Source organism: Nicotiana tabacum, chromosome 7 (genome assembly GCF_000715075.1).
Source record: "Nicotiana tabacum cultivar K326 chromosome 7, ASM71507v2, whole genome shotgun sequence".
Lineage (NCBI taxonomy): Eukaryota > Viridiplantae > Streptophyta > Magnoliopsida > Solanales > Solanaceae > Nicotiana > Nicotiana tabacum.
Window position 1 is genome coordinate 119977160 of NC_134086.1, and position 23376 is coordinate 120000535.

The 23376-nt window shown below is 36.4% G+C and overlaps 4 protein-coding genes across 4 annotated transcripts; 1 reads left to right on the top strand and 3 right to left on the bottom strand.

Annotated features, from left to right (window-relative positions):
* Nucleotides 1-312: 312 nt before the first annotated feature.
* On the bottom strand, nt 313-1391 carry LOC142162255 (uncharacterized). Its single transcript, XM_075218586.1, has 2 exons — nt 900-1391; nt 313-624 (listed from the first exon to the last, which is right to left on the bottom strand). The coding sequence occupies exons 1-2, from the start codon at nt 1389-1391 to the stop codon at nt 313-315; spliced, it is 804 nt and encodes a 267-aa protein (XP_075074687.1).
* Nucleotides 1392-8506: 7115 nt separating this feature from the next.
* On the bottom strand, nt 8507-8986 carry LOC142162256 (uncharacterized). The gene has a single exon (XM_075218587.1). It carries the CDS (start codon nt 8984-8986, stop codon nt 8507-8509), a length of 480 nt encoding a protein of 159 aa, XP_075074688.1.
* Nucleotides 8987-11066: 2080 nt separating this feature from the next.
* Nucleotides 11067-13747, top strand: LOC107792881 (pentatricopeptide repeat-containing protein At1g14470-like). Its single transcript, XM_016615130.2, has one exon. The coding sequence runs from the start codon at nt 11176-11178 to the stop codon at nt 13450-13452; it is 2277 nt and encodes a 758-aa protein (XP_016470616.2). The 5' UTR covers nt 11067-11175; the 3' UTR covers nt 13453-13747.
* Nucleotides 13748-13893: 146 nt separating this feature from the next.
* On the bottom strand, nt 13894-18951 carry LOC107792882 (PHD finger protein Alfin1-like). Its single transcript, XM_016615131.2, has 5 exons — nt 18591-18951; nt 18422-18454; nt 16550-16778; nt 14446-14566; nt 13894-14362 (listed from the first exon to the last, which is right to left on the bottom strand). Exons 1-5 carry the CDS (start codon nt 18676-18678, stop codon nt 14087-14089), a joined length of 747 nt encoding a protein of 248 aa, XP_016470617.1. The 5' UTR covers nt 18679-18951; the 3' UTR covers nt 13894-14086.
* Between the last annotated feature and the right edge of the window lie 4425 nt (nt 18952-23376).

Here is a 23376-nt window from a genome sequence, read left to right on the forward strand (position 1 = left end):
CCTTACTATACCACCAGTGTATTTGTGTCACTGGTTCAATCTTCTCATGCATCACTGCCTTAATAGCATGGGGACAAGGTATTCTAGATAAATCACTGTTTGTCTTTACCTTCTGTTATTTCATAGCCATTGTCTCCATTAAAGTTCAAAGTGCAAGCATGTGATTTTCCCTATAATCATGGTATAGTTTCATACATGGTGGACTGAAATTGTCAGTCCAGCTCATAGCTTTTCCTTCATAGTTTGCAAGCCTTTCCATTACCTTGATCCTTATGTTCTCCAACATCTTGATAATTGGCATATGTCTAGCATTTAGAATCCATGCATTGAAGGACTCAGTAAAATTGTTATCCACATTAGATTTTTACATTGTGTATCAAAGTAGGCTCTACACCATGCTTTTGGTGGATAGTTGATCAAGTCCCTTGCAACATCCTGTGACATCCCTCCAAGCTTCAACAACTGATCTTTAAATTCTTCTTCATGAGTACTCCAAGCACACCACCATATCAACTTCCTCATTTCCCCACTCCTCCATTTTTTTAACCAGTTGGCTTCAATGTGTCTAGCATAATACCTATGATGAGCATCAGGTAGTACAGTGCTCACAACATCTAATAACCCCTGTGATGGCAGATGAGAACAGAAGAAAACAATAGAAATTAAACATACTTGAAACAGATGAGAACAGAACATAATTGAAACAGCAGAGAATAGAAGAAAAAACAGAATAAAAAACAGCAGTTGAAAACAGAAAAAAATAGAAGAAAAATAGAAGTAAAAACGGCAGTTGTAATAGATGAGAACAATAGAAAAACATAATATAAAACAGCAGTTGAAAACAGAAAAAAATAGAAGAAAAACAGAAGTAAAAACAACAGTTGAAAACAGATAAAAACAGAAGCAAAAATAGAATTGAAATAAGAGTATGGTATCTTTTGCATGTCTGATATAAATGTCACTCCAGCCCCATTATTTAGGTCCAAAGACCTCTTCAAAAGATCAACAAACCAACTCCAGGTCCTGCTTGTTTCCTTGTCAACCACTGCCCAAGCAAGTGGATAGAACTGATTCATAGAATCCTGTCCCATTGCCACCAATAGCTGACCCTTGCATTTTCCCTTCAAGAAAGTACCATCCAAACCAATAAGTGGTCTCAGTCCACTTTTGAAGCCTAGCTTCAAATCTTGGAAACATATGTACAATCTCAAGAACCTCCTTTTTCCTTCTTCAAAAGCATCCTTTGATATGTTGATTGCAACATCACTCCCAGGATTAGATAGTCTTAGTTCTTGACCATAGGCTTCAAGCTTGTTATATTCATCCTTGAAACTCCCATCAAACTTCTCAAGGATCATCACTTTAGCCCTTTTAAGCTTAGATCTTGTCATATTAAACTTAAAATCATTCTCTAAGTATTCTTAATAGTATACTTGAGATTGTTTTGCAGTTTATTCTTAAAGTATTGTGCTAATGTCTTTGCATCAGCATTTGAATTTTTATAACAAGGATTATAATTATGTTTTGCCTTCAAGTTTTTGATACTAAACTTATTAGTCTTTTTATCCCTTGAGATAGAACATCTAAAAGGGAATCCAACATCACAAATATATCTAGCTCTAGTAGGATCTGTTTTTTCAATCTTCAAGCCATATCCATTAGCAATTGCATAATAGTTCACTACCCTTCTAGCTTCCACAATATCTTTAAATGTCATGCCCTTATCCAACTCCTTAAAGTTCTCCAACCTATCACTCAATACCCTCATCCTTTGTTTGCTAATAACCTCAAGTCCTTCAGAATCATATTCAACATCAGATGGAGCATCAACATCAAAATCATAGTCCCCAATAACATGCTCATTTTCAGATACTGCTTCAACATCTACATGGAATGTTTCAGTATGGTGCAGAATACTTTGAGTATGGACAGTCAACTCTAACTCATCTACAACAAACAAGTTCATGATTTTGAAGCTATATATAGAACCTATAACAAGAGACTGTAATGCCCTGATACCATCATCTCCATCAATTATATAGAACCTACCCGACGGCCCAACAACTAAAAGTTGTTTCACTTCAATAAACCCTAACTCTTTTGTGAACTCTTCACATAAATCTTTATAAGACAACAAATCTGGGTCAAACCTATTCCACATATGGACCAGCCTGTTATTATACAATACTTCTGGAGAAATTACCCATTCACCCCTATAGTTGAAATACACGTCAACTGTGTCAGTCATGCTTCAATGAAGTTCACATGCAAAAGAAAAACAAAATAGAAAATTGAGGGAATAAATCAGAATTACACATTTCGGCAATTAAAAATACAAGAATAACAAAACTCTAGAAAGATAATTTTTTTTTGGGGGGGGGGGGGGGGGCGGCATAGAAAAGAACAAAAATATAAAATTAAACCCCACATGCACAACATTTGAAAGACAACCCCAAATAAAAGACAAAAACATGTAACCCCACATGCACAACAATCCCCACATGAACTGAATTTACACCCACCCTATTAAACCACAACCACCAAATTAAATAAGTTTTTCGATCTACTAACCTTGATAATTACATTAATCTTCCAACAAAATCAAATTTTGAAGCCACCTTCGACAATAACTTTGCTTCCGTTCAAAAACCTAGTAAGACTAAAGAGGGAATTTTGAGAAATGGATTATTTTTGATGAAAGAGACGACTGGAGAGTGGGGATTTGGTATGAAGGGTTAGGTTTGGGTTAGGAATTTGTTTTGTTTTAACCGGGTTGGGTATGGGTATGGGTAGATGGATCTAACCAAGGTTAGAATTAAGTGGGGCAGAGGTTAATTCAGACAAATAATAACAGGACACGTGGAAATTCAAGTCTTATAAAATAATTTTAAAAATAAATTCCATACGTTAGTCAAATAATAGCATAGATAGGCCATTTCTTTAACGGCAATGGCATGGAAATAGAAAATTTTTAACGGAAGGCATCGATAGGCCATTTCTGAAAGTTGAGTGGCATTTTTAGGCCTTTTCCGTATTTAGTTATTGATGTGCAAAAAGTAGAGAAGGTGAAAACTACCAAAGTCTATTTTAGAACAAATAAGATATGTTTATTTAACTATTATCACTTGATTCTTGTTTTTCTGAACCTGTTCCATGGCTACAAATATTCTCTAGATTCCCAGACTAATTCCAACAACAAGAACCCGCCGTGTGCCAAACCTCCCTATTAGATTGTCATAACTTCCACTGGCAGACTAAAAAACTAAAAAAATTATTTTCTCAATCCGAAACCAAACAAAAAAATCGAAAAACCAATCCAAACTGGAATTTCGGATTGGTTTGATTTGATTTTTTGATTAAATCTGAATAATGCACACCCCTCATGGCTCTTTATTTAGACACTTCATTGTTTCTTTTTTAACTCTAATATTTTCTGTTTTTCAATTACTTCATAATTTCAATTGGAGTGAGTTAAAATCCTTGGGATCCTTTGGTTACCGAGATAAAGATACTGATTCTGAGGATAAAATTTGAGTTGTATTTATTTCATATTTGGTTATAGGTCTTATCTAATATCGATATAAATTTTATACAAAAATAATGGTATTGACAATCTCATATAGAAGATGGGATAGCTAATCGCTTGAGATATCCCACAATTGTAAACCAAACCAGGAGAGAATAAAAAGTTGAAAGTATATGTTACTGAATTCGTTCCTTGCCTCATTGTTGCTATTTCAGTCCAGAGATGGTAAATTCTCGTCAAGTTTGAGAGATCAAATCTCTCATGAAAATCATTCCACATTTTCCTCGCATCTGATGCATAGACAGTACTTGGCATTAATTCATTTGAAATTGTGCTTCCTATCCATGACAACACTATTGCATTGTATTTTTCCGTTGTTCAACCGATTCCCTTCTGTACCTAGCCATTACACACTATCCATCCACAAATCTAGTTTGCTCTTTCCTCACAAGGCCAATTTCATTGCTCTGCTCCATAGGGTATAATTTCTGGCCCTGTGAGCTTTATTGAAATTAAAACCAGCCTGGAGTGTATCCAGCTTGAAGGTATAATGGATGATTGTGATCAAGTGAACTTACTTCATTTTTCGTCATGTCCGCCTCTTTCAGCTCGAAATTGTTCTTATTCAGTCGGAGCTTTATGCCGGAGTTCACGCCACACGATCGCTGCTCTGATACCATATTAAATTGAGGATTAACTTTGTGAATCTCAATCAATTAACAGAAATAGGAAGCTAGGGTTCATCTATGCAAGAAGAATATTCTAGAATCTAGAGAGAATGAAGTATGAGAAAGAAGATATGATTTTTCTTTCTTGCTTTATAAAATGCACAAGTCACATACTTTTATACAAATACACTTGGTAGGATCACGTGCACATCATGTGCTGCTCACTAACCAGCTTACCAACAACCTTAATTAACTACACCAACAGTAATTAGCTAATATAGCAGACTAAATACTCTTTACTCTATTTTAATACTCCCCCTCAAGCTGGAGGGTGAAAGACACCGAACACTCCAAGTGTGGATAGAAGTGACTGGTGCTGTGTAATTCCTAGAGCTTTGGTCAGTAAATCAACAAGCTGGACTGTTGTATTGACATGTTCATCATAGTCTACAGTAGTGAGCTTTGTGTTCACCTCTAGTGGTGTGTTAACTGGTTTAGCACCACTTAAACCAAAATCTGAGATCAATTCAAGCGTGTACTTCCTTTGATTGAGAAGTATATCATCCTTAGATCTTAACACCTCAGTTCCCAGGAAATACCTTAGCTCACCTAGGTCCTTCACTTTGAAGTTTCTATGCAGTGTATTCTTGGCTTGCTCAATTACTCTTTCACTGTTATCGGTGATTAGAAGATCATCCATATATACCAAGACAATGACAATTTTATCATTTTCTTTTCTGGCGAATAGAGAATGATCATAAGGGTTTTGAAGATAACCTTCTTCTTGGAGAGCATCTATGAATTTTATGTTCTATTGCCTTGAGGCTTGCTTCAATCCATATAATGATTTGAGTAGCTTGCAGACTTTATACTCCCCCTACCTCTGAAAACTCTAAAGTAGGATCATATAAACATCCTCTTGTAGATCTCTTTGTAGAAATGCATTATTGACATCCATCTGGAATAGATGCCCCCACTTCGAAGCTGCAACACTGATTACTGTTTTCACTGTCACCATCTTAGCAACAACCTAGAGCTGTCAAAATGGGTCAGCCCAGTCCATCCCAGCCAAAGCCTCACGTGTATTTAAATTTGGTGGGCTAGGACGGGCCGACCGACCACATGAACATGCCTTAAAATAGCCAGCCCAAGCTGGCCTTTCAATTTTTTTTAAGAAAAAAGAATTTCTTTAAGTCCTTAAATACCTTTTCGTGATATAGTCGATTAATCATGTAAATAACTTTTGTTTGCTTAGAGCGTAAAAAAAGCTTGATATTTGACGAGGAATTTCGTAATTGAAATGCAAATTCTCTATATCTCTAACTCTTCTTTTTTAAAGTTATATGAATATTTTCTTAATGCTTTTCTTTTATTTTTTTCAGATTCAGGGTTTACTTCAACAAGTTTAAATGCTAAGGTTTTTTAATTTAGGATTAATATCATTTGCTGATTTCATCATTATAGTCCATAAAATTTTTAAAATTTCTGAAATTTGCTAGTGGTCAATTATTTTTTTAAGTGTATTTAAAATTGATCTTTTTCTATACTAAAGAGCAGTTTAAATATTAATAGTATATTAAAGTAATCCAAACTGATCATTGACCACTTAAAATAATATTTTCTTTTGAAAAATAATTATTATTAGCCAACTAAAACTTTTCGAGTTCGTTATTAATTAAGCAAAAGAAAAACTAATTTTGGCATATTACATACATGTCAAAAATCTAAATTTTAGTTGATATGGAAGGGTAAATGAGCAATCTTGGATTGGGGAATGGGGATTATAGTTAATAGTTTTTTTTAGTTTTTAATTTTTTAAATATTAAATATTTACTAGCTAATTTTTAGCCCACGGGCCGGCCCAGGCCCAACCTCGGTTGTTCTCAAGGGCCAGCGGGCTGACTTGGGCCGGACTTATAAGCCTTAGTTTGAAATGGGCTTAAAAATTCTAGCCCAACCCTACTCAAGCAGCGGGCTGAGTTGGGCTGGCCTCACTGATTAAGCCCATTTTGACTGCTCTAGTAACAGGTGAGAAGGTTTCATGATAGTCTAATCCTTCCTGTTGAGTGTAACCCTTTGCAACAAGCCTGACTTTATATTTTTCCACTTCTCCATTTTGCTTGTACTTGACTTTATATACCCATTTTAACCTATAGTCTGCTCCCCTTTAGGTAAGTCAACAAGCTCCCAAGTGTGGTTTTTCTCTAAAGCATCAACCTCATGTTATATTGTTTCAATCCATTTCTGATCTTGAGATGCCTCCTTGAAGTTTCTTGGCTCAGTGGGGCCTGAAAACATGCTCAAATGCTGCTGATAATTAGCAGATAAGTGATCATATCCCACATAATTTGCAATGGAATATGAGTACTTAGCATACCCTATTTTGATAGTGACATAGTCCTTTAACCAAATGGGTAGCTTAGTAACTCTTTTACCTCTGTCATTATCTGCCATTTGTTCAGCTGAATATTGTCCTTCTATTGGTTCCTCGTTAGGCATCTCTTCATTAGATTTTGTTGGCTGACAATTATGTATTGTCTCTATTGAAGAATTAGGTGCAATGTGTTGTGTATTTGTCTGATGATCTGCAATGTCATGTGTGTGTGTAGTTTCTGTAGACTCACTTCCATCTTGGTGTATTGGATCAGGTAGCTGCTATGGTGTAGGTGAAGCATGAGAATTCTCTTTATTGTGTCGATGTGTACCTCCTAAATTGGTTATTGGCATGAATAATACATCATCTTCATTTTCAATTGGCATGGATCTGAAAGGGAAAGTTCTTTCACTAAAACTGACATCCCTACTGATAAAAAAGGTCTTAGTGTCCAAGTCAAATAGCTTGTACCCCTTCAGAGTCTCAGAATAGCCCATTAACACTACATTCCTTGTTCTAGGAGCGACTTTATCAGACCTAGGTAGATTGTTTGCATAGCATAGACAACCAAACACTCACAAATGATCCATCACGAGTTGCTTGGTGTTTTGCCTTCTAGTACCGGTGTAGGCAACTTATTTATTAGATAGACTGTTGTTTTAACACATTCACCCCAGAATCTGACTGGAATAACGTCTTGAATTTTTAATGCTCTTGCCACTTCTAAAATATGTCTATATTTTCTTTCTACTGTCCCATTTAGCTGTGGTATGTAAGCACAACTTCTTTGATGAATGATTCTAAGAGGAGTGAAGAGCTCATCATATTGAGAATTAAAGAATTCTTTGCCATTATCCGACCTTAATATTTTCACACATACATCAAACTGATTTTTTATCATAGTCAAGAAATCCTTAAGTACAACTGACATTTCATAGTTAGATAGAAGTAAACAGATGCAATTGTACCTACTATAATTATCCACCACAGTAACAAAGAATTGTTTTCTATCAAAAGTAGGCATTCTATAAGGTCCCCATACGTCTACATGTATCAGTTAGAAAATACTACTAGTGTTATTCTTACTAATAGGAAACTTTAATCTCACTTGTTTTGCCATTGGGCATATTGAGCATTGCTCTTGCACTGTGTTATTTAGCTTGTTCTTCAGTCTTGGTATATGTTGCATTGCTATAGCTGAAGGATGCCCTAGCCTTAAGTGCCACAACTCAGCTTCATCTGCACCTTTTATTACAGCTGCTCCTACTGTAGGCTTTACTTCTCTTTGCAATATGTAGAGTCCATTATTTTCTCTACCAATCCCCATTATCTTGCCATTGTAAAGTTCCTGAAACACACAAAAGTTAGGAAAGAAAGTGACCTTACACAACAATTCCTTGGTTAGCTTTGATACTGAAAGCAAATTAAATTTGAAGTCTGGCACGTGCAACACATTCGTGATTTTATGACTTCCTAATATCACTGTGCTTCTTGCACTAGATATAAATGACTTATTTCTAGTTGGTACTTGTACTCTGCTGCTATGACTCTTTTTTAAGCTTCTTATGTCTTCTAGCAATTCCTTGCAGGGTGTAATATGGTGTGATTCCCCTGAGTCTATTATCCATTCACATATATAAGTCTCAGAAAGCAATGTAACAGTACCTGTTACCATGTTCGAGTTGAATTCACCTGGTGGAGTTTGTTAAGCAAGCTCATGAGTTGTGAATACTCTTCCTCAGTAAAAAAATATCCCTGAACCTAATCCTCTACTACTGCATTGTTGATGCTTGGCTTATAGCCTCCTCCAATCTGTGTTCTGCTGCTAGATTGCCCAAGATTTCTACCAAAATGATCGTTTTTTCTTCTTACTTTTAAAGTCTGGGGGTACCCTACAATTTTATAGCAATTTTCCTTCAAGTGGCCTTTATAGCCACACTATTCACATATCATCCCTGGTCCTCTTGGTTTGAACCCTTGCGGTTTTCCTGCAAGCATAGTTAATGGATCTTTGTGAGTGTCCACAACACCAAGTGATCTCTGGCTCTTTTCCTGTGTGACAATCGCATAAGCTTCATTTACTGTCACCACTGGTCTCCTAGCAAGTATATTGCTTCTTACGTTACTGTAACTTTCATTCAATCCCATAAGGAATTGCAGTAAACGTTGTGACTTCAGGAGTTCAATAGATGTCCTCGCTTCCTCACAATCACAACATGATAAAGGAGCCAACACATCCAATTCTTCCCACAAATCCTTCATTTTCGTGTAGTAACTTGTTACTGAATCCGTTCCTTGCCTCATTGTTGCTATTTCAGTCCAGAGATGGTAAATTCTCGTCAAGTTTGAGCAATCAAATCTCTCCTGAAAATCATTCCACACTTTCCTTGCATATGATGCATAGACAATACTTGGCATTAATTCATTCGAAACTGTGCTTCCTATCTATGACAACACTATTGCGTTGTATTTTTCCCATTGTTCAACCAATTCCCTTCTGTACCTAGCCTTTACACACGATCCATCCACAAAATCTAGTTTGCTCTTTCCTCGCAAGGCCAATTTCATTGCTCTGCTCCATAGGGCATAATTTCTGGCCCCGTGAGCTTGATTGGAATTAAAACCAACCCTGGAGTGTCTCCAGCTTGAAGGTATAGTGGATGATTGTGATCAAGTGAACTTACTTCATTTTCCGCCATGTCCGCCTCTTTCAGCTCGAAATTGTTCTTATTCAACCGGAGCTTTATGCCGGAATTCACGCCTCACGATCGCTGCTCTGATACCATGTTAAATTGAGGATCAACTTTGTGAGTCTCAGTCAATTAACAGAAATAGGAAGCTAGGATTCATCTATAGAAGAAGAATGTTCTAGAATCTAGAGAGAAGGAAGTATGAGAAAGAAGATCTGATTTTTCTTTCTTGCTTTACAAAATGCACAAGTCACAGACTTTCATACATATACACTTGGTAGGATCACGTGCATATCATGTGCTGCTCACTAACCAATTTACTAACAGCCTTAACTAACTACACCAACAATAATTAGCTAATATAACAAACTAACTACTCTTTACTCTATTTTAATAGTATACGTTCATATAAACTTATTAGAGTTGGTAGTGTATTTATTTTTAACATTTTGAGTATACGTTTATATAAACTTATTCATTTCAAGACTAGTATCAGTGAATCAAATCGAAGTAATTTGTCCACGTTTAGAAAACAAATTTCAATGATATAAATATTATTAATTAGAGTCAATATGAGAAAGTCGTAGAAGTTATTTAAAAATATACGTAATCGAGTCGAGGTATTCAAGATGTTACAATTCCAATTCCTACTTGTTTTTAGTACACTTTTTGATAGCTAAAGTTGAAGATAAAAATTGTTTCGCCTGGTTAATGATGGTTACATTAACAATATAATATATATACACCTAGTAAACTATTAAATTATAAAGGTAGTTTATTTTTTTAACATAAGTAGTGAATACATAGCCATACTCCACCTTATGCAGGTAGGGAGGCTGGTTTCTATAGACCCTCGACTCTAAGCAAATTGTTGAGTATTGAGATTTTGATGATTAACAAAGTTTGTTCAAGGAAATGCTATCAAGAACCAGGTCTCAACGTAGCTGCTTAACTATTCTAAGAACTAGGTCCTCAAGGCTCATGATTGCACGTTCTTATAAGACAGTAACTTTATCAGAAAGTGACTCAAGTCCGAGTTTGTTGGAAGAGGACTGCTACATGATAAGGTTGTTGTCTAAGAAGATATGCTTGCATAGGTGAGAGACAAGAGTCCCAAGATTTGTGGAGTCATTGGAGCAGTAGGAGTCCGATCAAACGAGAAGCTGAATGTGCATAGGATTCCTAAAAGATCTCGGAGTCCAGGGAGTTTAAATACTACTATCTTTTTGTACTGCTGAGATTATCCTTGTACACATTAACAGAAGAACTACATTTTCTATACTCAAGTTGATTACTAGTGTTTGTGTTCTTCTTGAGTCAGTTTAGTAAATGTGTTTTAGGAAATCAAGTTGTAATCAAAGTGTCATATATAATCAGTGAATTGGAGTAATTGTTAGGTTTTGCAAGTTAGAGTAACTTGTAAGTCAAATAGTTGAAGTAGGAGAACTGGAGAATATTAAGTCACAGGTTTGTAATCGATACATTTGGCTCATTGTTTTAGTGAAATTGAAGCTAAAATCCTACGTGGTAGGTCGTAGTTTTTGCAGCTTTTGAGTCGGGTGAAAATTGATGCGTTTACTTTACTGTTTATTTTACTTATACTTAAGAAGTAAGGTAACGAACCAAGTTCTTTAGTAATCTATAAAGGTACTCAAATTAACACAAGTATACAATATCATAACATTGTAGAGAAGATATGCATAGTGTACAAGTCAGGAAAACACTAATAACAATAAGATAGTAGAGCAACCAAAACATAGGCAACATCATATAGTAATAGACTTTTAAGAATATAAAAATGCTAATATAACTACTTGAATGAAAAGAAAGACCTTAACTGCATACTAGTTGTAGGGAACAGTTAAGTTGGTTGACAATAAAAAAAGTCCAACGTTGGCACCGAAACAATGTAATGTAATGTCACACTTGAACACGGCAGCACTAAAAGCGACCAAACTAAACCACTTGAAACAGCTTCATGCACAGCTCTTTCAAAACTCCCTTTACCCCGACAACTACTGGGTGGCGCAGCTCATCAATCTCTGCACGCGCCTCCACGCTCCACCCACATACGTTCGCCGAGTTTTCGACTCGGTCGACCAACCCAATGTCTTCGTTTTCACCAACATTCTCAAGTTCTACTCCCAATTGGGTGCCCACGCTGAGGTACTCTATCTGTTTGACAAAATGCAGAAATACAATGTAACCCCTGATGCGTTTGTATATCCCATTCTCATCAAAGCAGCTGGAAAATGCGGCGTTGTGTTCCATGCTAATTGTATTAAATTGGGTCATGAGTGGGATAGGTTCACTCGCAACGCGATTATGGATATGTATGGAAAATTTGGGCCTTTGGAGATTGCTCGGGAACTGTTTGATGAAATGACCGAGAGAGCTGTTGCGGATTGGAATGCTATGATTTCGGGGTATTGGAATTGGGGGAATGAGGCTGAAGCGAGGAGTTTGTTTGATTTGATGCCTGAGAAGAATGTGGTTACTTGGACTGCAATGGTTACTGGGTATTCGAGGAGGAAAGATTTGGAGAACGCTCGAAGGTACTTCAATCAAATGCCGGAGAGAAATGTTGTGTCGTGGAATGCAATGCTGACGGGGTATGCTCAAAATGGGTCAGTTGAAGAAGTTATAAGGTTGTTTAATGAGATGGTGAGTTGTGGGGTTCGCCCTGATGAAACTACATGGGTTACTGTCATCTCTTCTTATTCTTCGCTTGGTGATGCTAGCCTCGCCGAGGCCCTTGTCAAGATGATAAATGAGAAGGGTGTTCGCTTAAATTGTTTTGCAAAGACTGCGCTACTTGACATGTATGCTAAGTGTGGGAACCTTGCCATGGCTAGGAAGATCTTTGATGAATTAGGTACATATAAGAACTTAGTTACATGGAATGCAATGATTTCGGCGTATGCAAGAGTTGGTGATTTGGCTTCTGCAAGAGAACTCTTTGATACGATGCCTGAGAAGAATGTCATCTCTTGGAATTCAATTATAGCTGGTTATGCTCAAAATGGGCAATCAAAAGTGGCTATTGACCTTTTCAAAGATATGATAGAAAAAGATATGCTGCCAGATGAAGTCACCATGGTTAGTGTGATCTCTGCCTGCGGTCACCTTGGGGCTTTAGAATTTGGCAATTGGGCAGTGAATTTCCTGGAAAAGCATCAAATCAAGTTGAGCATTTCAGGGTACAATGCTCTAATTTTCATGTACTCCAAGTGTGGAAGTATGAAAGATGCGAAGAAAGTATTTCAATCAATGGAAACCAGAGATGTAGTTTCCTATAACACATTGATTACAGGTTTTGCAGCTTATGGCAATGGGATTGAGGTTGTTGATCTGTTGTGCAAGATGAAGAAAGGAAATATTGAACCAGATCGAATAACATATATTGGGGTACTAACAGCTTGCAGTCATGGTGGACTGCTAGAAGAAGGTCGAAGGATATTTAACTCAATCAAAGATCCAGACTCTGATCATTATGCGTGCATGGTTGATTTATTAGGTAGAAATGGTAAACTAGACGAAGCAAAATGTTTGATAGAAAGTATGCCAACTCGTCCACATGCAGGAGTATATGGGTCCCTTTTACATGCTAGTCGAGTTCACAAAAGGATAGACCTTGGAGAATTTGCTGCTAAAAAGCTCTTTGAAATAGAACCAGAAAATTCAGGTAATTATGTTTTGCTTTCGAACATATATGCCTCAGCAAGAAGATGGGAAGATGTAGATCGGGTGAGAGGGTTGATGAAAATTGGAGGAGTAATGAAGACAACTGGATGGAGTTGGATTGAACACGAGGGTGAGATGCACAAGTTTATAGTGGGTGATAGGTCACACGTGCAATCAGAAGATATTTATAGAGTGCTGGCTGAAACAAAAAAGAAGATGAGGCTAGCTGGATACATGGCTGATAAGAGCTGTGTTTTAAAAGACGTTGAAGAAGAAGAGATGGAGGAGATGGTAGGGACCCATAGCGAGAAGTTGGCTGTGGCTTTTGCACTTCTTGTTACTGAACCATGTTCGGTCATAAGGGTGGTGAAGAACCTCAGGATATGTAGGGATTGCCACACAGCAATCAAAATCATTTCAAAGTTGGAGGGGAGAGAGATTATTGTAAGGGATAATAATCGATTCCACTGCTTCAGTAAAGGGCAGTGTTCTTGTAAAGACTATTGGTAGTCATGCCATTCTGTGTACCAAACTACAATATCTGATGTTCGGCTCGCACATAAGCATATTTCCTAGTTACAGGAAAATAGTTAGGCTCTGTTTGGCTGGCTACTTTGTTCTACCAACAATCTTTATGTTGTGTGGATAGAAACACACTTGGACATCACAGTTGACCATAGAGAAATGGTTCAGCCAGAGGTTATTGCTTGCTCTGATTCTATTATGAATTGGACAAGTTATAGGGCGGTGATTGTTAGATTGTTTTTGTTCCACCAGCAATTGAATTCATTTCAGTTTCACATAATAACAAGTTTAAGGAGGTTGCTGTTCCCCTATTAAAATTAAGATTCTCAAAAGTTTCTAAATTTCTCATACTACCGCAGCCTGGTATTTAGATAAGCCATTATAGTAAAAGAAAAAGATGAAAATATACCCTCAAACACAAGATGGTAACAGGCACAAATGTAATTATCTAAAACGCAATCCAAAAGCAAGATAAACAGACAGAAAATATTTATGAAAGGGACATCCGATCAGCAAACATTCAACTTTGATACAGATGACACTTAAATAACTGAGCTAAAAGTTCTAGACCTTCCAACATCACAACTTGATTGATGCTGCTCTTTAAAGTTACCACAATTTAAACTCTAGCTCTCTTGCTACTGCAACTAGGACACTTATACTGCTTGATGTGTTCAGCTTTTGCTGGAGTAATCTTCACACATTTGCCATGGAACCATCTCTCGCAAATATCACAGCAAATCCAGAATTCATCAGTGGCGTAATTATCACCACAAGCTCCACAGAGAGTTGCCCCTTGTTCATCATCTTCTTCTTCTTCCTCCTCCCCACTTTCATCCTCCATTTTAGGTGGAGATATCTTTACTGCCTTGGGCTGGGGGTCTGGCTGTCGAGACTGCAAACCAAAGATGATAGCAAAAATCATTTATGAGAGGAATAAAAATATAATTATACATGTTAGGTCATGTATATGAGAACCTTTCCACTTGATTTGCTTTTGCTGCTATTATTGTGAGCGGCATCATGTGCCTGCTTAGCAGCTCCGGTTACAACCTCAAATACTGTTGGCAGATCATTTATCATTTGGAAAAGCCTCTTCCTGTATACATAATTTCCAGAATAAAACAATTATCCTCTCTAAATTAATATCAGATAACCATTTAACCAATGGAAGCCACATCTATGAGATTGGACTAGCTAGGCAAACTATGGCACTTGACAAATATAAACCAAATTCAAGTTAACATTTATGGACATAGAACACATGATTATGGAACCCCACGCGATCCAACCAGTTTCCCAGTATAAAATCCAGCTTATAAGGATTTCTGTCATAGTTTTGTGTTCCAAGAGATCCTCTAACCTACACGAATAAAGAGTAGAAAAGAAAAGAAAGGGGGGAGGGGGGGATGCTACACAAAAAGTTGCTCCAAGTGTTATACAGCACTTGTGCCATCCTGACATGTTAGACATCCTTCGGTAACTCAAGTAATCACTAACTTATCCAATGATGCTACAGCCAGTATTAATAGCTGATGGTGAACCTCTCAAGATGTCAGACCTCCTTCGGTTCACCCCACTGAGCACTATTTTATTCGATGAACATCCAAAAACACCAGCAGAAGGTAAACATCTCAACATGTCAGGCATCCTTAGTTTCATTAACCAAACACTATCTTAACCAATGATGCCACAAACCAATGCAACTAAGTGAATGAATTTGCTTTTATCTAAAAACTAGCACCTAATAACCTTCCCCAGAATAGAGAAAGGACCAAGAGCATTGCAAATCTTTAATCATTCCCTTTTTAAAATAAGGAAATTGTAAAGAAATTCTATAACCATAACCTAAAAATGGAAGATGTTTGAAATCTCATCACACCAAGAATATCATTGCAACAAGTCATCAATGTGCCCACCAAGACAAAGAAAAACAATTCTTTTCATGATGGAGAGAATATAAAACACCGTCAACTTTGGTTAAAGGTGGATTCCTATATTGGCCAAATAATCTAACTGACAGTAATTCTTCATCCTAGAGTTTCTAACTTGGTTAGTAATTACAGCTAAGACTTATACTTTAGAGGGTTACTGTTTTAAACTCAATATATTTGCAGTTTTGCACCTTCTTGGTGCTTTTGTGAGAATATATTTAACATGAAAAAAATATTTTTAAACTCAATACCATCAATTGACCACAACTCTGTCTATGTGAGACTTGCAAAGCATGGCTGGCCCTATGCCAATAAAGGAGAAGGGTTGTGGTAGATAAATGGCAAGCGTAAGATCGTCTAACTATGATGAATTCCAAATACTGAATCTTGGAGAGTGCAAAGCGGATAAAATGAAGCAGACATAATTTGTTTGGGATAAGGCCTAGTTCATTGGTCAGTTGACTGTTGGGTCAACCTCAGTGAGATACAGCAAACAGGTCAAACACTATGTGGTAAGCGAGAGGACAATAAAAAGGAATATATATACCAATTTCTTCATCAGCGATTGAAGGGTAGAAAAGGGAGCTCCAACTGTCTGGGTTAGAAAAGGGAAAAAAGAGACTTCCATAACATGATTCTTGATTAAATTTCTTCTGTGATTTTTCATGGAACAATGATGTCTCACCTATGAAACAAAAAAAAAAAAAAAAGAAAAAACGGACAGCAAGCATTTAAGCTTTTCTCCCTGAAATCGGTCAGCGGAGCACACAAGTTCTGGATGCACCAATTGCTTATGGAGGTGAGTTTTAAGCAGCATGACGGAAATTAGTATGTGAAAGAAGTAGCTCAACTTATGCCACCACAGCCACCCCCGAAAAGATAAAAAGTGTTGTAGACAAGCAAAGACTACCCGATAGACACTGCAATGACAGAGTTTAGAAGGGAGCACAGAAAATCCACACAATTTATTAGGACGCCAGCACATGGCACAACACTTATTTACATTTGCCAAAAGGTAGCCCCAGCCCCCAATGTCTTCATCAAACAAGATAAACATAAATATGCAAATGAAATACAACAGATAGGAGCAAGGTGGAAAAACAGTAAAAGAAGATGGTGAAATCTAAAGGTAACAGACATTATAATACCTTTCACTCTTGCCGAACCCAAACCGTGCACCAAAGTAGAACGCAACAGAAAGCAACCATGAATCACTGTGAACAGCAACAAGTGATAACCAGTCTTTCTCTTGCATTCCATCACGTGCAAAATTTATGCCTAATGCTGGCTCCGGAAGTTCTGGAGGCACCTCTTCCACAGGGAGGTTTACTTCCCACGTCTCACTAGGAAGCCCATAGAGACACAAGTTCTCCTTTTCTGAAAGTAAAAACATGTGTTAAGTTCAGAAAAGGTTATAAACACTTCATAAAGACATAAATGATCTGCATAAGTAGTCTAAATAAACCAACAATTGAACAACACCCAATGAGGGAAACACCCAACAAGCTCAAAACAAGGGAAAAGAGAGGGTACACTGTGAAGTGAGGGAAAGGGGGGGGGGGGATGAATGATGCGACAACACAAAAGAAAAATCTATTTTCCTGACAACTTCCAAGTCGCAATTCCACGAAGCCCTTAAATAAATACACTGTCATAAAGACTGACACAACTGTTTGATATAGTAGCCGATTGATATACTTTGTGATGAAGGTCATAATCAGAATTTCTGTTAATGGGAAAAAAATAAATAACAGCAACGAAATAAAGAATTTGAACGAGTTCTTCAAATAGAGTTATTTACAGACACTATAATAGATATAAACAAGTTAGACACTGCATCAAAGAAAGAAGTCAAACATCCGGGACAAAGCTACATTATGTTTCACTATTATATCAAATATTTCAAAAACAATTCATGAATTATGGCACAAAAAAGCACCTCTAATCCTGGCAACATGCAAAATAAGGTTTTCCAAATAACAGAACTCTCACCTCCTCAACCCCCCCAAAGAAAAAACCTAAAAAAAAGAACTTGTCCAGAGAGGGAAAAATAGAAGACGAGAACATTTATTAATCACAAGGTGAGAATATACTATCATCACACACTACCACAAACTTCAACCATTTTAATTAAACTGCCTCAAGACACCTTAAGTAACTATACACCAAATGCATCTACATCAAAGTGCTTTCAACACTGCAATCATATTTTTCTATCCTCATAAGTATACCAGTTGATACAATCAGAAAAAATCTGACATTTTTTTTAATGCAACAGACACCGAAACAGGCCTATTCACCCATAGTAAACAAGATTAACGGTTATTAGACTTTTATATCAATGTGATAGAGAAATGATGATCACTGCCACATAAAAGAAGTTTTACAGCTCTTCTTCCTTGAGATTTGATAACAGTCATCAACATTATAACGAAAACACTTCTGACATTGAAACTCTCGCTAAACGACATAACATTCTAAGTAATGATCTCATTGTTACAACTTATTTTGGAATACAGTTTAAGATCATGACACTTTTGTCATAAATGCAGAAGAATTACTCTTTCAAATGAAGACGACAATTAACTACTCGTTAAAGATTTGATCTTTCCATTCCTGCATAACAGCCAAAGAACACATCAAATGCCAAAATGATGCAAACAGACAGAAAGCTCTAACAACGTGTTTTAGACCACCCTACGGGGCAGCAACATTAAAAATTACAGAACTGATACAGTAACACTACAAGAAGCAAATTTATGAAAATCTGATATATTAACAGTCAAAAGGTCCTAATCAAGTGGCTTAATCACTCTATGGACGAAGACGATTTAAAATAAAGTAGGAACATGAAACAACAGAAATTTATAAGAATTAGAAATACAAAGAAAACAATTCCAGAAATTAAAAGCTACTGCATTCAGAAATACAACTCAAGCTCAATTATCCAAAAAGAACCAAATGTACACATATAGATGGACCACAACAATCCAATCAAACACTGAGAAACGAAAACTCACCAGGATCACACTGCTGATAAAACTTCTCAACATCTGCAATAATTAATTAAAAAAAGCAAAAAATCATAATTAGCAAAACCAACAAAATTCAGAAACACCCAGAAAGTGCTTATGCTCAAAAACACATAAAAGCGCATGAGAAAAAAAAAAAGGAAACAAATTTACAAACCTACGGTAAGTGCTTTAATTAAACCAGCTCTACGACCTTTGAAATCGTTGAATACTTCTTCTACAGTCCTAGGTACCGGATTTTCCATATTATCCTTTTCTCCACGCAATTTTCAACAAACCCACAAGCAAAAAATTGAGTCTTTGGAAAAACCAAGAATTGGGTAGAAGGGAATTAGGGTTTTGTGCTAAGAGCTAGGGTTTCCTCTTCATGTTTGCCCAAAATTTAAAATTGGCTTGCTATGTGCTGTAAAAATGAAGAAGATAAATAAAAGTTTAATTTTTTATGAGAAATTGTAAGAAGTAATAAGAAAAATTGTAAGAAATGGATATAAAGAGAGAGAGAAGAAAGAGAGGAAACAGCGGGAAGAAAAAGGAAAGTGCAGGGTGGTGGGGGAGAGGGTTTTAGCAGCTGCCTCTTTTTTTTTTTTTTTTTTTTTTTTTTTTTTTTGAGGGTAAGCGCTATTTTAGTAAAATAAATACGTAGTATATACTGTAGTATATTTTTTGGTTTTAAAATTTTTATTTTTTGGTGAAAACTTATTAGATCTATAGGGGTTTCTTTTCTTGTTGGGAGAGATGAGAATTCAGAAATCTGATGCGAAATGCCTTTTTCTTTCTTGTTAAAAATTATAGCCTACTACTTGAGAATTTTTTATTGGTTGGGCCGAAGATTTTGCCTTGGAGAACGAAAAGGTTTCTCTATCTTCTTTTTCTTCTTGTTCTGAGGAAGAGGTGTTAGAATAGAATGATAGTTGTGATTTGTGAGTTTTGATTTTGACATTTGTTAAGCAGAGGGTCTATCCTAACAGTGTTTTAATATTCTAGAGCAAGTCTATATACATATTACTCTCTCTAAATTTTATTTGTGTAAATTTACTTGATTTGTTGTTGTTGCTATCATAGGAGTAAGGGTAAGGATAAGGTCGACATCCGCACCTTCTGTGAAAATTCGATGTTATTATTGCTAACATTGTTGTTGTCAATAAAAGTTGGACTGGGATAGAAATAACACGAATGGCTTCTTTGCTTATAGTACTTTTTAGTCTTCGTTATCCAATTTGGATGTCCTTGTTTTGTAATCAAAAGTGGAGTAGTTTATATTTTTCACTTTTTTAAAGTGAAAAGTACGGAGGGTGAAATTCGTTGGGTTGTGTCTCGGTTGCAATTGCACCATTATTCCAAATGAAGTAGCATCGTTTTTTCTCTTTTCTTTAAAAAGAATAGTCATTTTCGGTTAAAGCAAGACAAAGCTTTCATTATTGTATCAAGTATAGTCAGTTCCAAGACGGTTTGGTTATTGTAGTTGATGGCAAACATAAAAGTAGTTTAATTATGATAAAATCCTTTGAGTGGTTTCGAAATGTTCATTTAACCGATGATTCCAACTAATTTGAGAATGTAGGCTCCTGATGCTGGACTTCATCAATGACAGTCACTGCTTCTTCAATCCGAGAATCTGCTTGTTTGTCTTTTAAGGCCTGTGTGGCTTGGTTCAGCTGAGCATGTGGGCGAATGGAGTACCCCCGAAGGCCAATGGAGGCCTGAATACAAGACATTCTAGAAAATGGTCTTCTATTCATACACTTTCAAGAATAGATTAAATGAGACTTTGATTGACAAAGTAGGGGAATGTGAGTCTTGTCTCCTTTCTCTTTGTCCTACTCGGAGGAATGATACTGACTGATTTTTTTTTTCTTTTAGCTTGTAGTTGATTGATTGATCGATGAAAAAGATGAGCCAAAGAGAAAGAAGAAAGAAGCTCTCGAGTAAAAATTGAATTAAAACGCGATTGGTTATACGGGACAACTCCAACATGGAAATAGCTGAATAGCTTTTTAATCGCTAATTGTCATGTAGTAAAATTACTCTTTATTTTCTCGCATGGTTTCACCATTTCTATGTTTTCCTAAGAGCTCATGTTCTAGTTGGTTTGACTTCTTTTCTCTCCAAATTAAAGACTGTAAATATCAAATGAAAGCCAATAAACAAAAAGGCGTTTTCGAATTTTGACCATCTCATCATCTTAGCAATGGTAGTTGGTGTAAACTACTCAAGAACAGAGAAGAATGAGTAGTATGTTTATTATTAAAGGAAACAATAGTGCAGTTTTCATTGATTCTGATCTCTTTTTATAAACTTGTTTCACTGCTCTGAACTCACATATACTTTCTAAAACAACCACTTCACAGAACCTGCCATTGGTTCGATTCAGCTTCAAGATCCCATAATTGATTCAGATTACTCGATCACTTCTCTGCGCTATTAGTAGTGAGAATGGTCTCAAAAGTTCTGGTTTTGTCACCACAACTTGGATTTGGCTTGAGGCTTTGTAGTAGTAGTAGTAGTAGTTAGAACAGTTGGTACTCATTTGATAGTATCACTTTTGTTGTGCTGGTAAATACAACGGTTTAAGCAGTTGGGTATTTCAGTTGGATGGTTATTTGTCCCATATTCGGTTACTTCTGTTAGTGATTCCCTATTTTAGGTTTAGTTGCAAATAGCTTCACTACATATGTGATGAGAAGTCACTGTGAATTGTGAATGGGAGGCTTCCTCTCTTTGTTTCTCTAATTTATCCTCTTCTTTACCCTCTATCCACTTTGACCGAATTCCTTCATGGATTGTTCTTCCCCTCAATCCCTTAAATTCTGCTCATCAAGTAGTTTGATCAACACTGGTGGTGGAACTGCACTTTCAGGATAAAATTATTGCCAATGGCAATGGATATTTATGTTGAAAACTCTGGACTTTTTCGGCGCAAGATTTGCAAGATGAGTTATCTGATTTTGATTTTGTGGCTTCAGATGCTGATAGGTATTTGTTTTCTAACGTTAAATCTGCCATTCCTAGTTGTGCTGATGGGCTAAAAGACAAACGTCCCATTAAAATGTTGATTTGTATTGTCGAGCTTCTACTGTTGTGATTGTAGGACGTCCTAATGTAAGGAAATCAGCAGCAAGGAGATTCCAATTTCATTTTTCAAAACACGTCTATTTCTAGTGCAACGGAACACTCCGTTTGATATGTGTCATGTAACTATTATTTGATTTGTCTGTGTATACAAAACTCTACTGAGCATGTTACAGGAGAAGACTAAGAGGTTGCAAAATTAGGCGATTTGCAGTTTATGGAGTTAGATTCTGCTGGGTTTTAGAAGCAGTGGCTTGTTCTGTTTAGGTAGAAGCGACAACATGACTGGAAAGGAGCTGGCAAAAGATGAAGTAGCACTCTTTTATCGTTGATGCAAGGTTAGTCTTGGTATGAGTAACTCTCTCTTCTTAAATGTACATACTACTGCTGCTAATATTCCAGAATTTACTTGGACATAATTTCTAAAATAACTTCTCGTTTTTGTCAAATCACATGCCTCAAGACTGATAATCTATCATGAATGGGGTACCTGCATCTTTGCAAACTGGATGTAGAATATCTAACTGAAGTGCGAATTCATTAGTTATCAGCTCACTTCGTCAAGCTTGAATTCTAAATGTAACTGTCACTATATCGTGTTATGACTAGAGACGGAAAACAACCCATTTTTTATGCGGGACACTGGTTGAGGAACAACGCAATTGGAATCAAGACTATTGTGGTGACAAATAAATCTGAGAACTTGATGATGGTGATGGTTCACTTGCTTACATTCCCCATTGTATCTGTTAACATTGCATGACAGCTTTCTACAAGATGTTCCTTCACGTTTTGAATAAACTTTGGCCTTTAACTTTCTCCTTATGTTAGTACTCCTTCTCAGAAAACTGTTCCCTAGTTTACAAAATAGAATACAGCTGTATATTATCCTTCTGACATATCTGCAATATTCGCCCCCGCCACTTTCAAATCCTGGGTCCGCCTCTAAATATCAATAAGAATATAGTAATCATACATTACGTTACTCTGTTCATCAATTTCAATTATTCAAATACTATACAGAGGTATCTTTTCCCCTTAAACGAACTCCAGCATCTAAACAGATGTGAACTCCAATACTTCAAGCTTGATGTAGAAGTCAAATAATGCTTCCTTGATATGATATGTGCTTTAATTTTTCTAAATATAGAAGACTTTAGTAGCAATTCTTGTAGGTTCTGCAAAATCACTATCATACTGAATCTTCAAGAGAATGACCTATTACTATTAGTAGTTGGACAACCTATATATACGTAGAAGAAAAAGGAGCTCGGAGCAGAGCCGGATCCAGTATTTAGAAGTAGCACACGGGTGCACATTTACATTCAACCAAAATTTGCTTTGTATATAGGGTATCATTGCTAATATATTATTTTTTTAACGACATGTACATGTATATATCGAATTTTTATCAAACTTTACGGGTGCCGATGACTCCTCATTTGTCCGCCTTTGGTTCGGAGTCTATTCCTACACTACAAATTAAAGAGGTAATTAATGTGCAAGTTTCAAAAAGCCATCGAGATCAATATACATGTTTCTTTTTTCTTATTTCAATTTATAGTAGATTAGTTCATGCAGGTTCAATCATTTCAAATTGAAAAAAATTAGTGAGACACACCAAAATGAGATAATACTCAAATCAATAGTATTCAAGTTAGTAATTATTCATTCTTTTTGGTCTAATAAGAAAAAATCTCAACAGATTTAATTGCATATCAAACAACACTAAACAGTCATTTCCTCTTGACTTGTCTTGGACGGCTAGTGTCACATTGGCCGTTTCCAAATTTTTGTTATAAAGTCATGTCATTCTCCAGTATCTTAGAGTCTGGTATCGTTTAGAAAAAAGATTGTTTTTAGTCAATAAAATG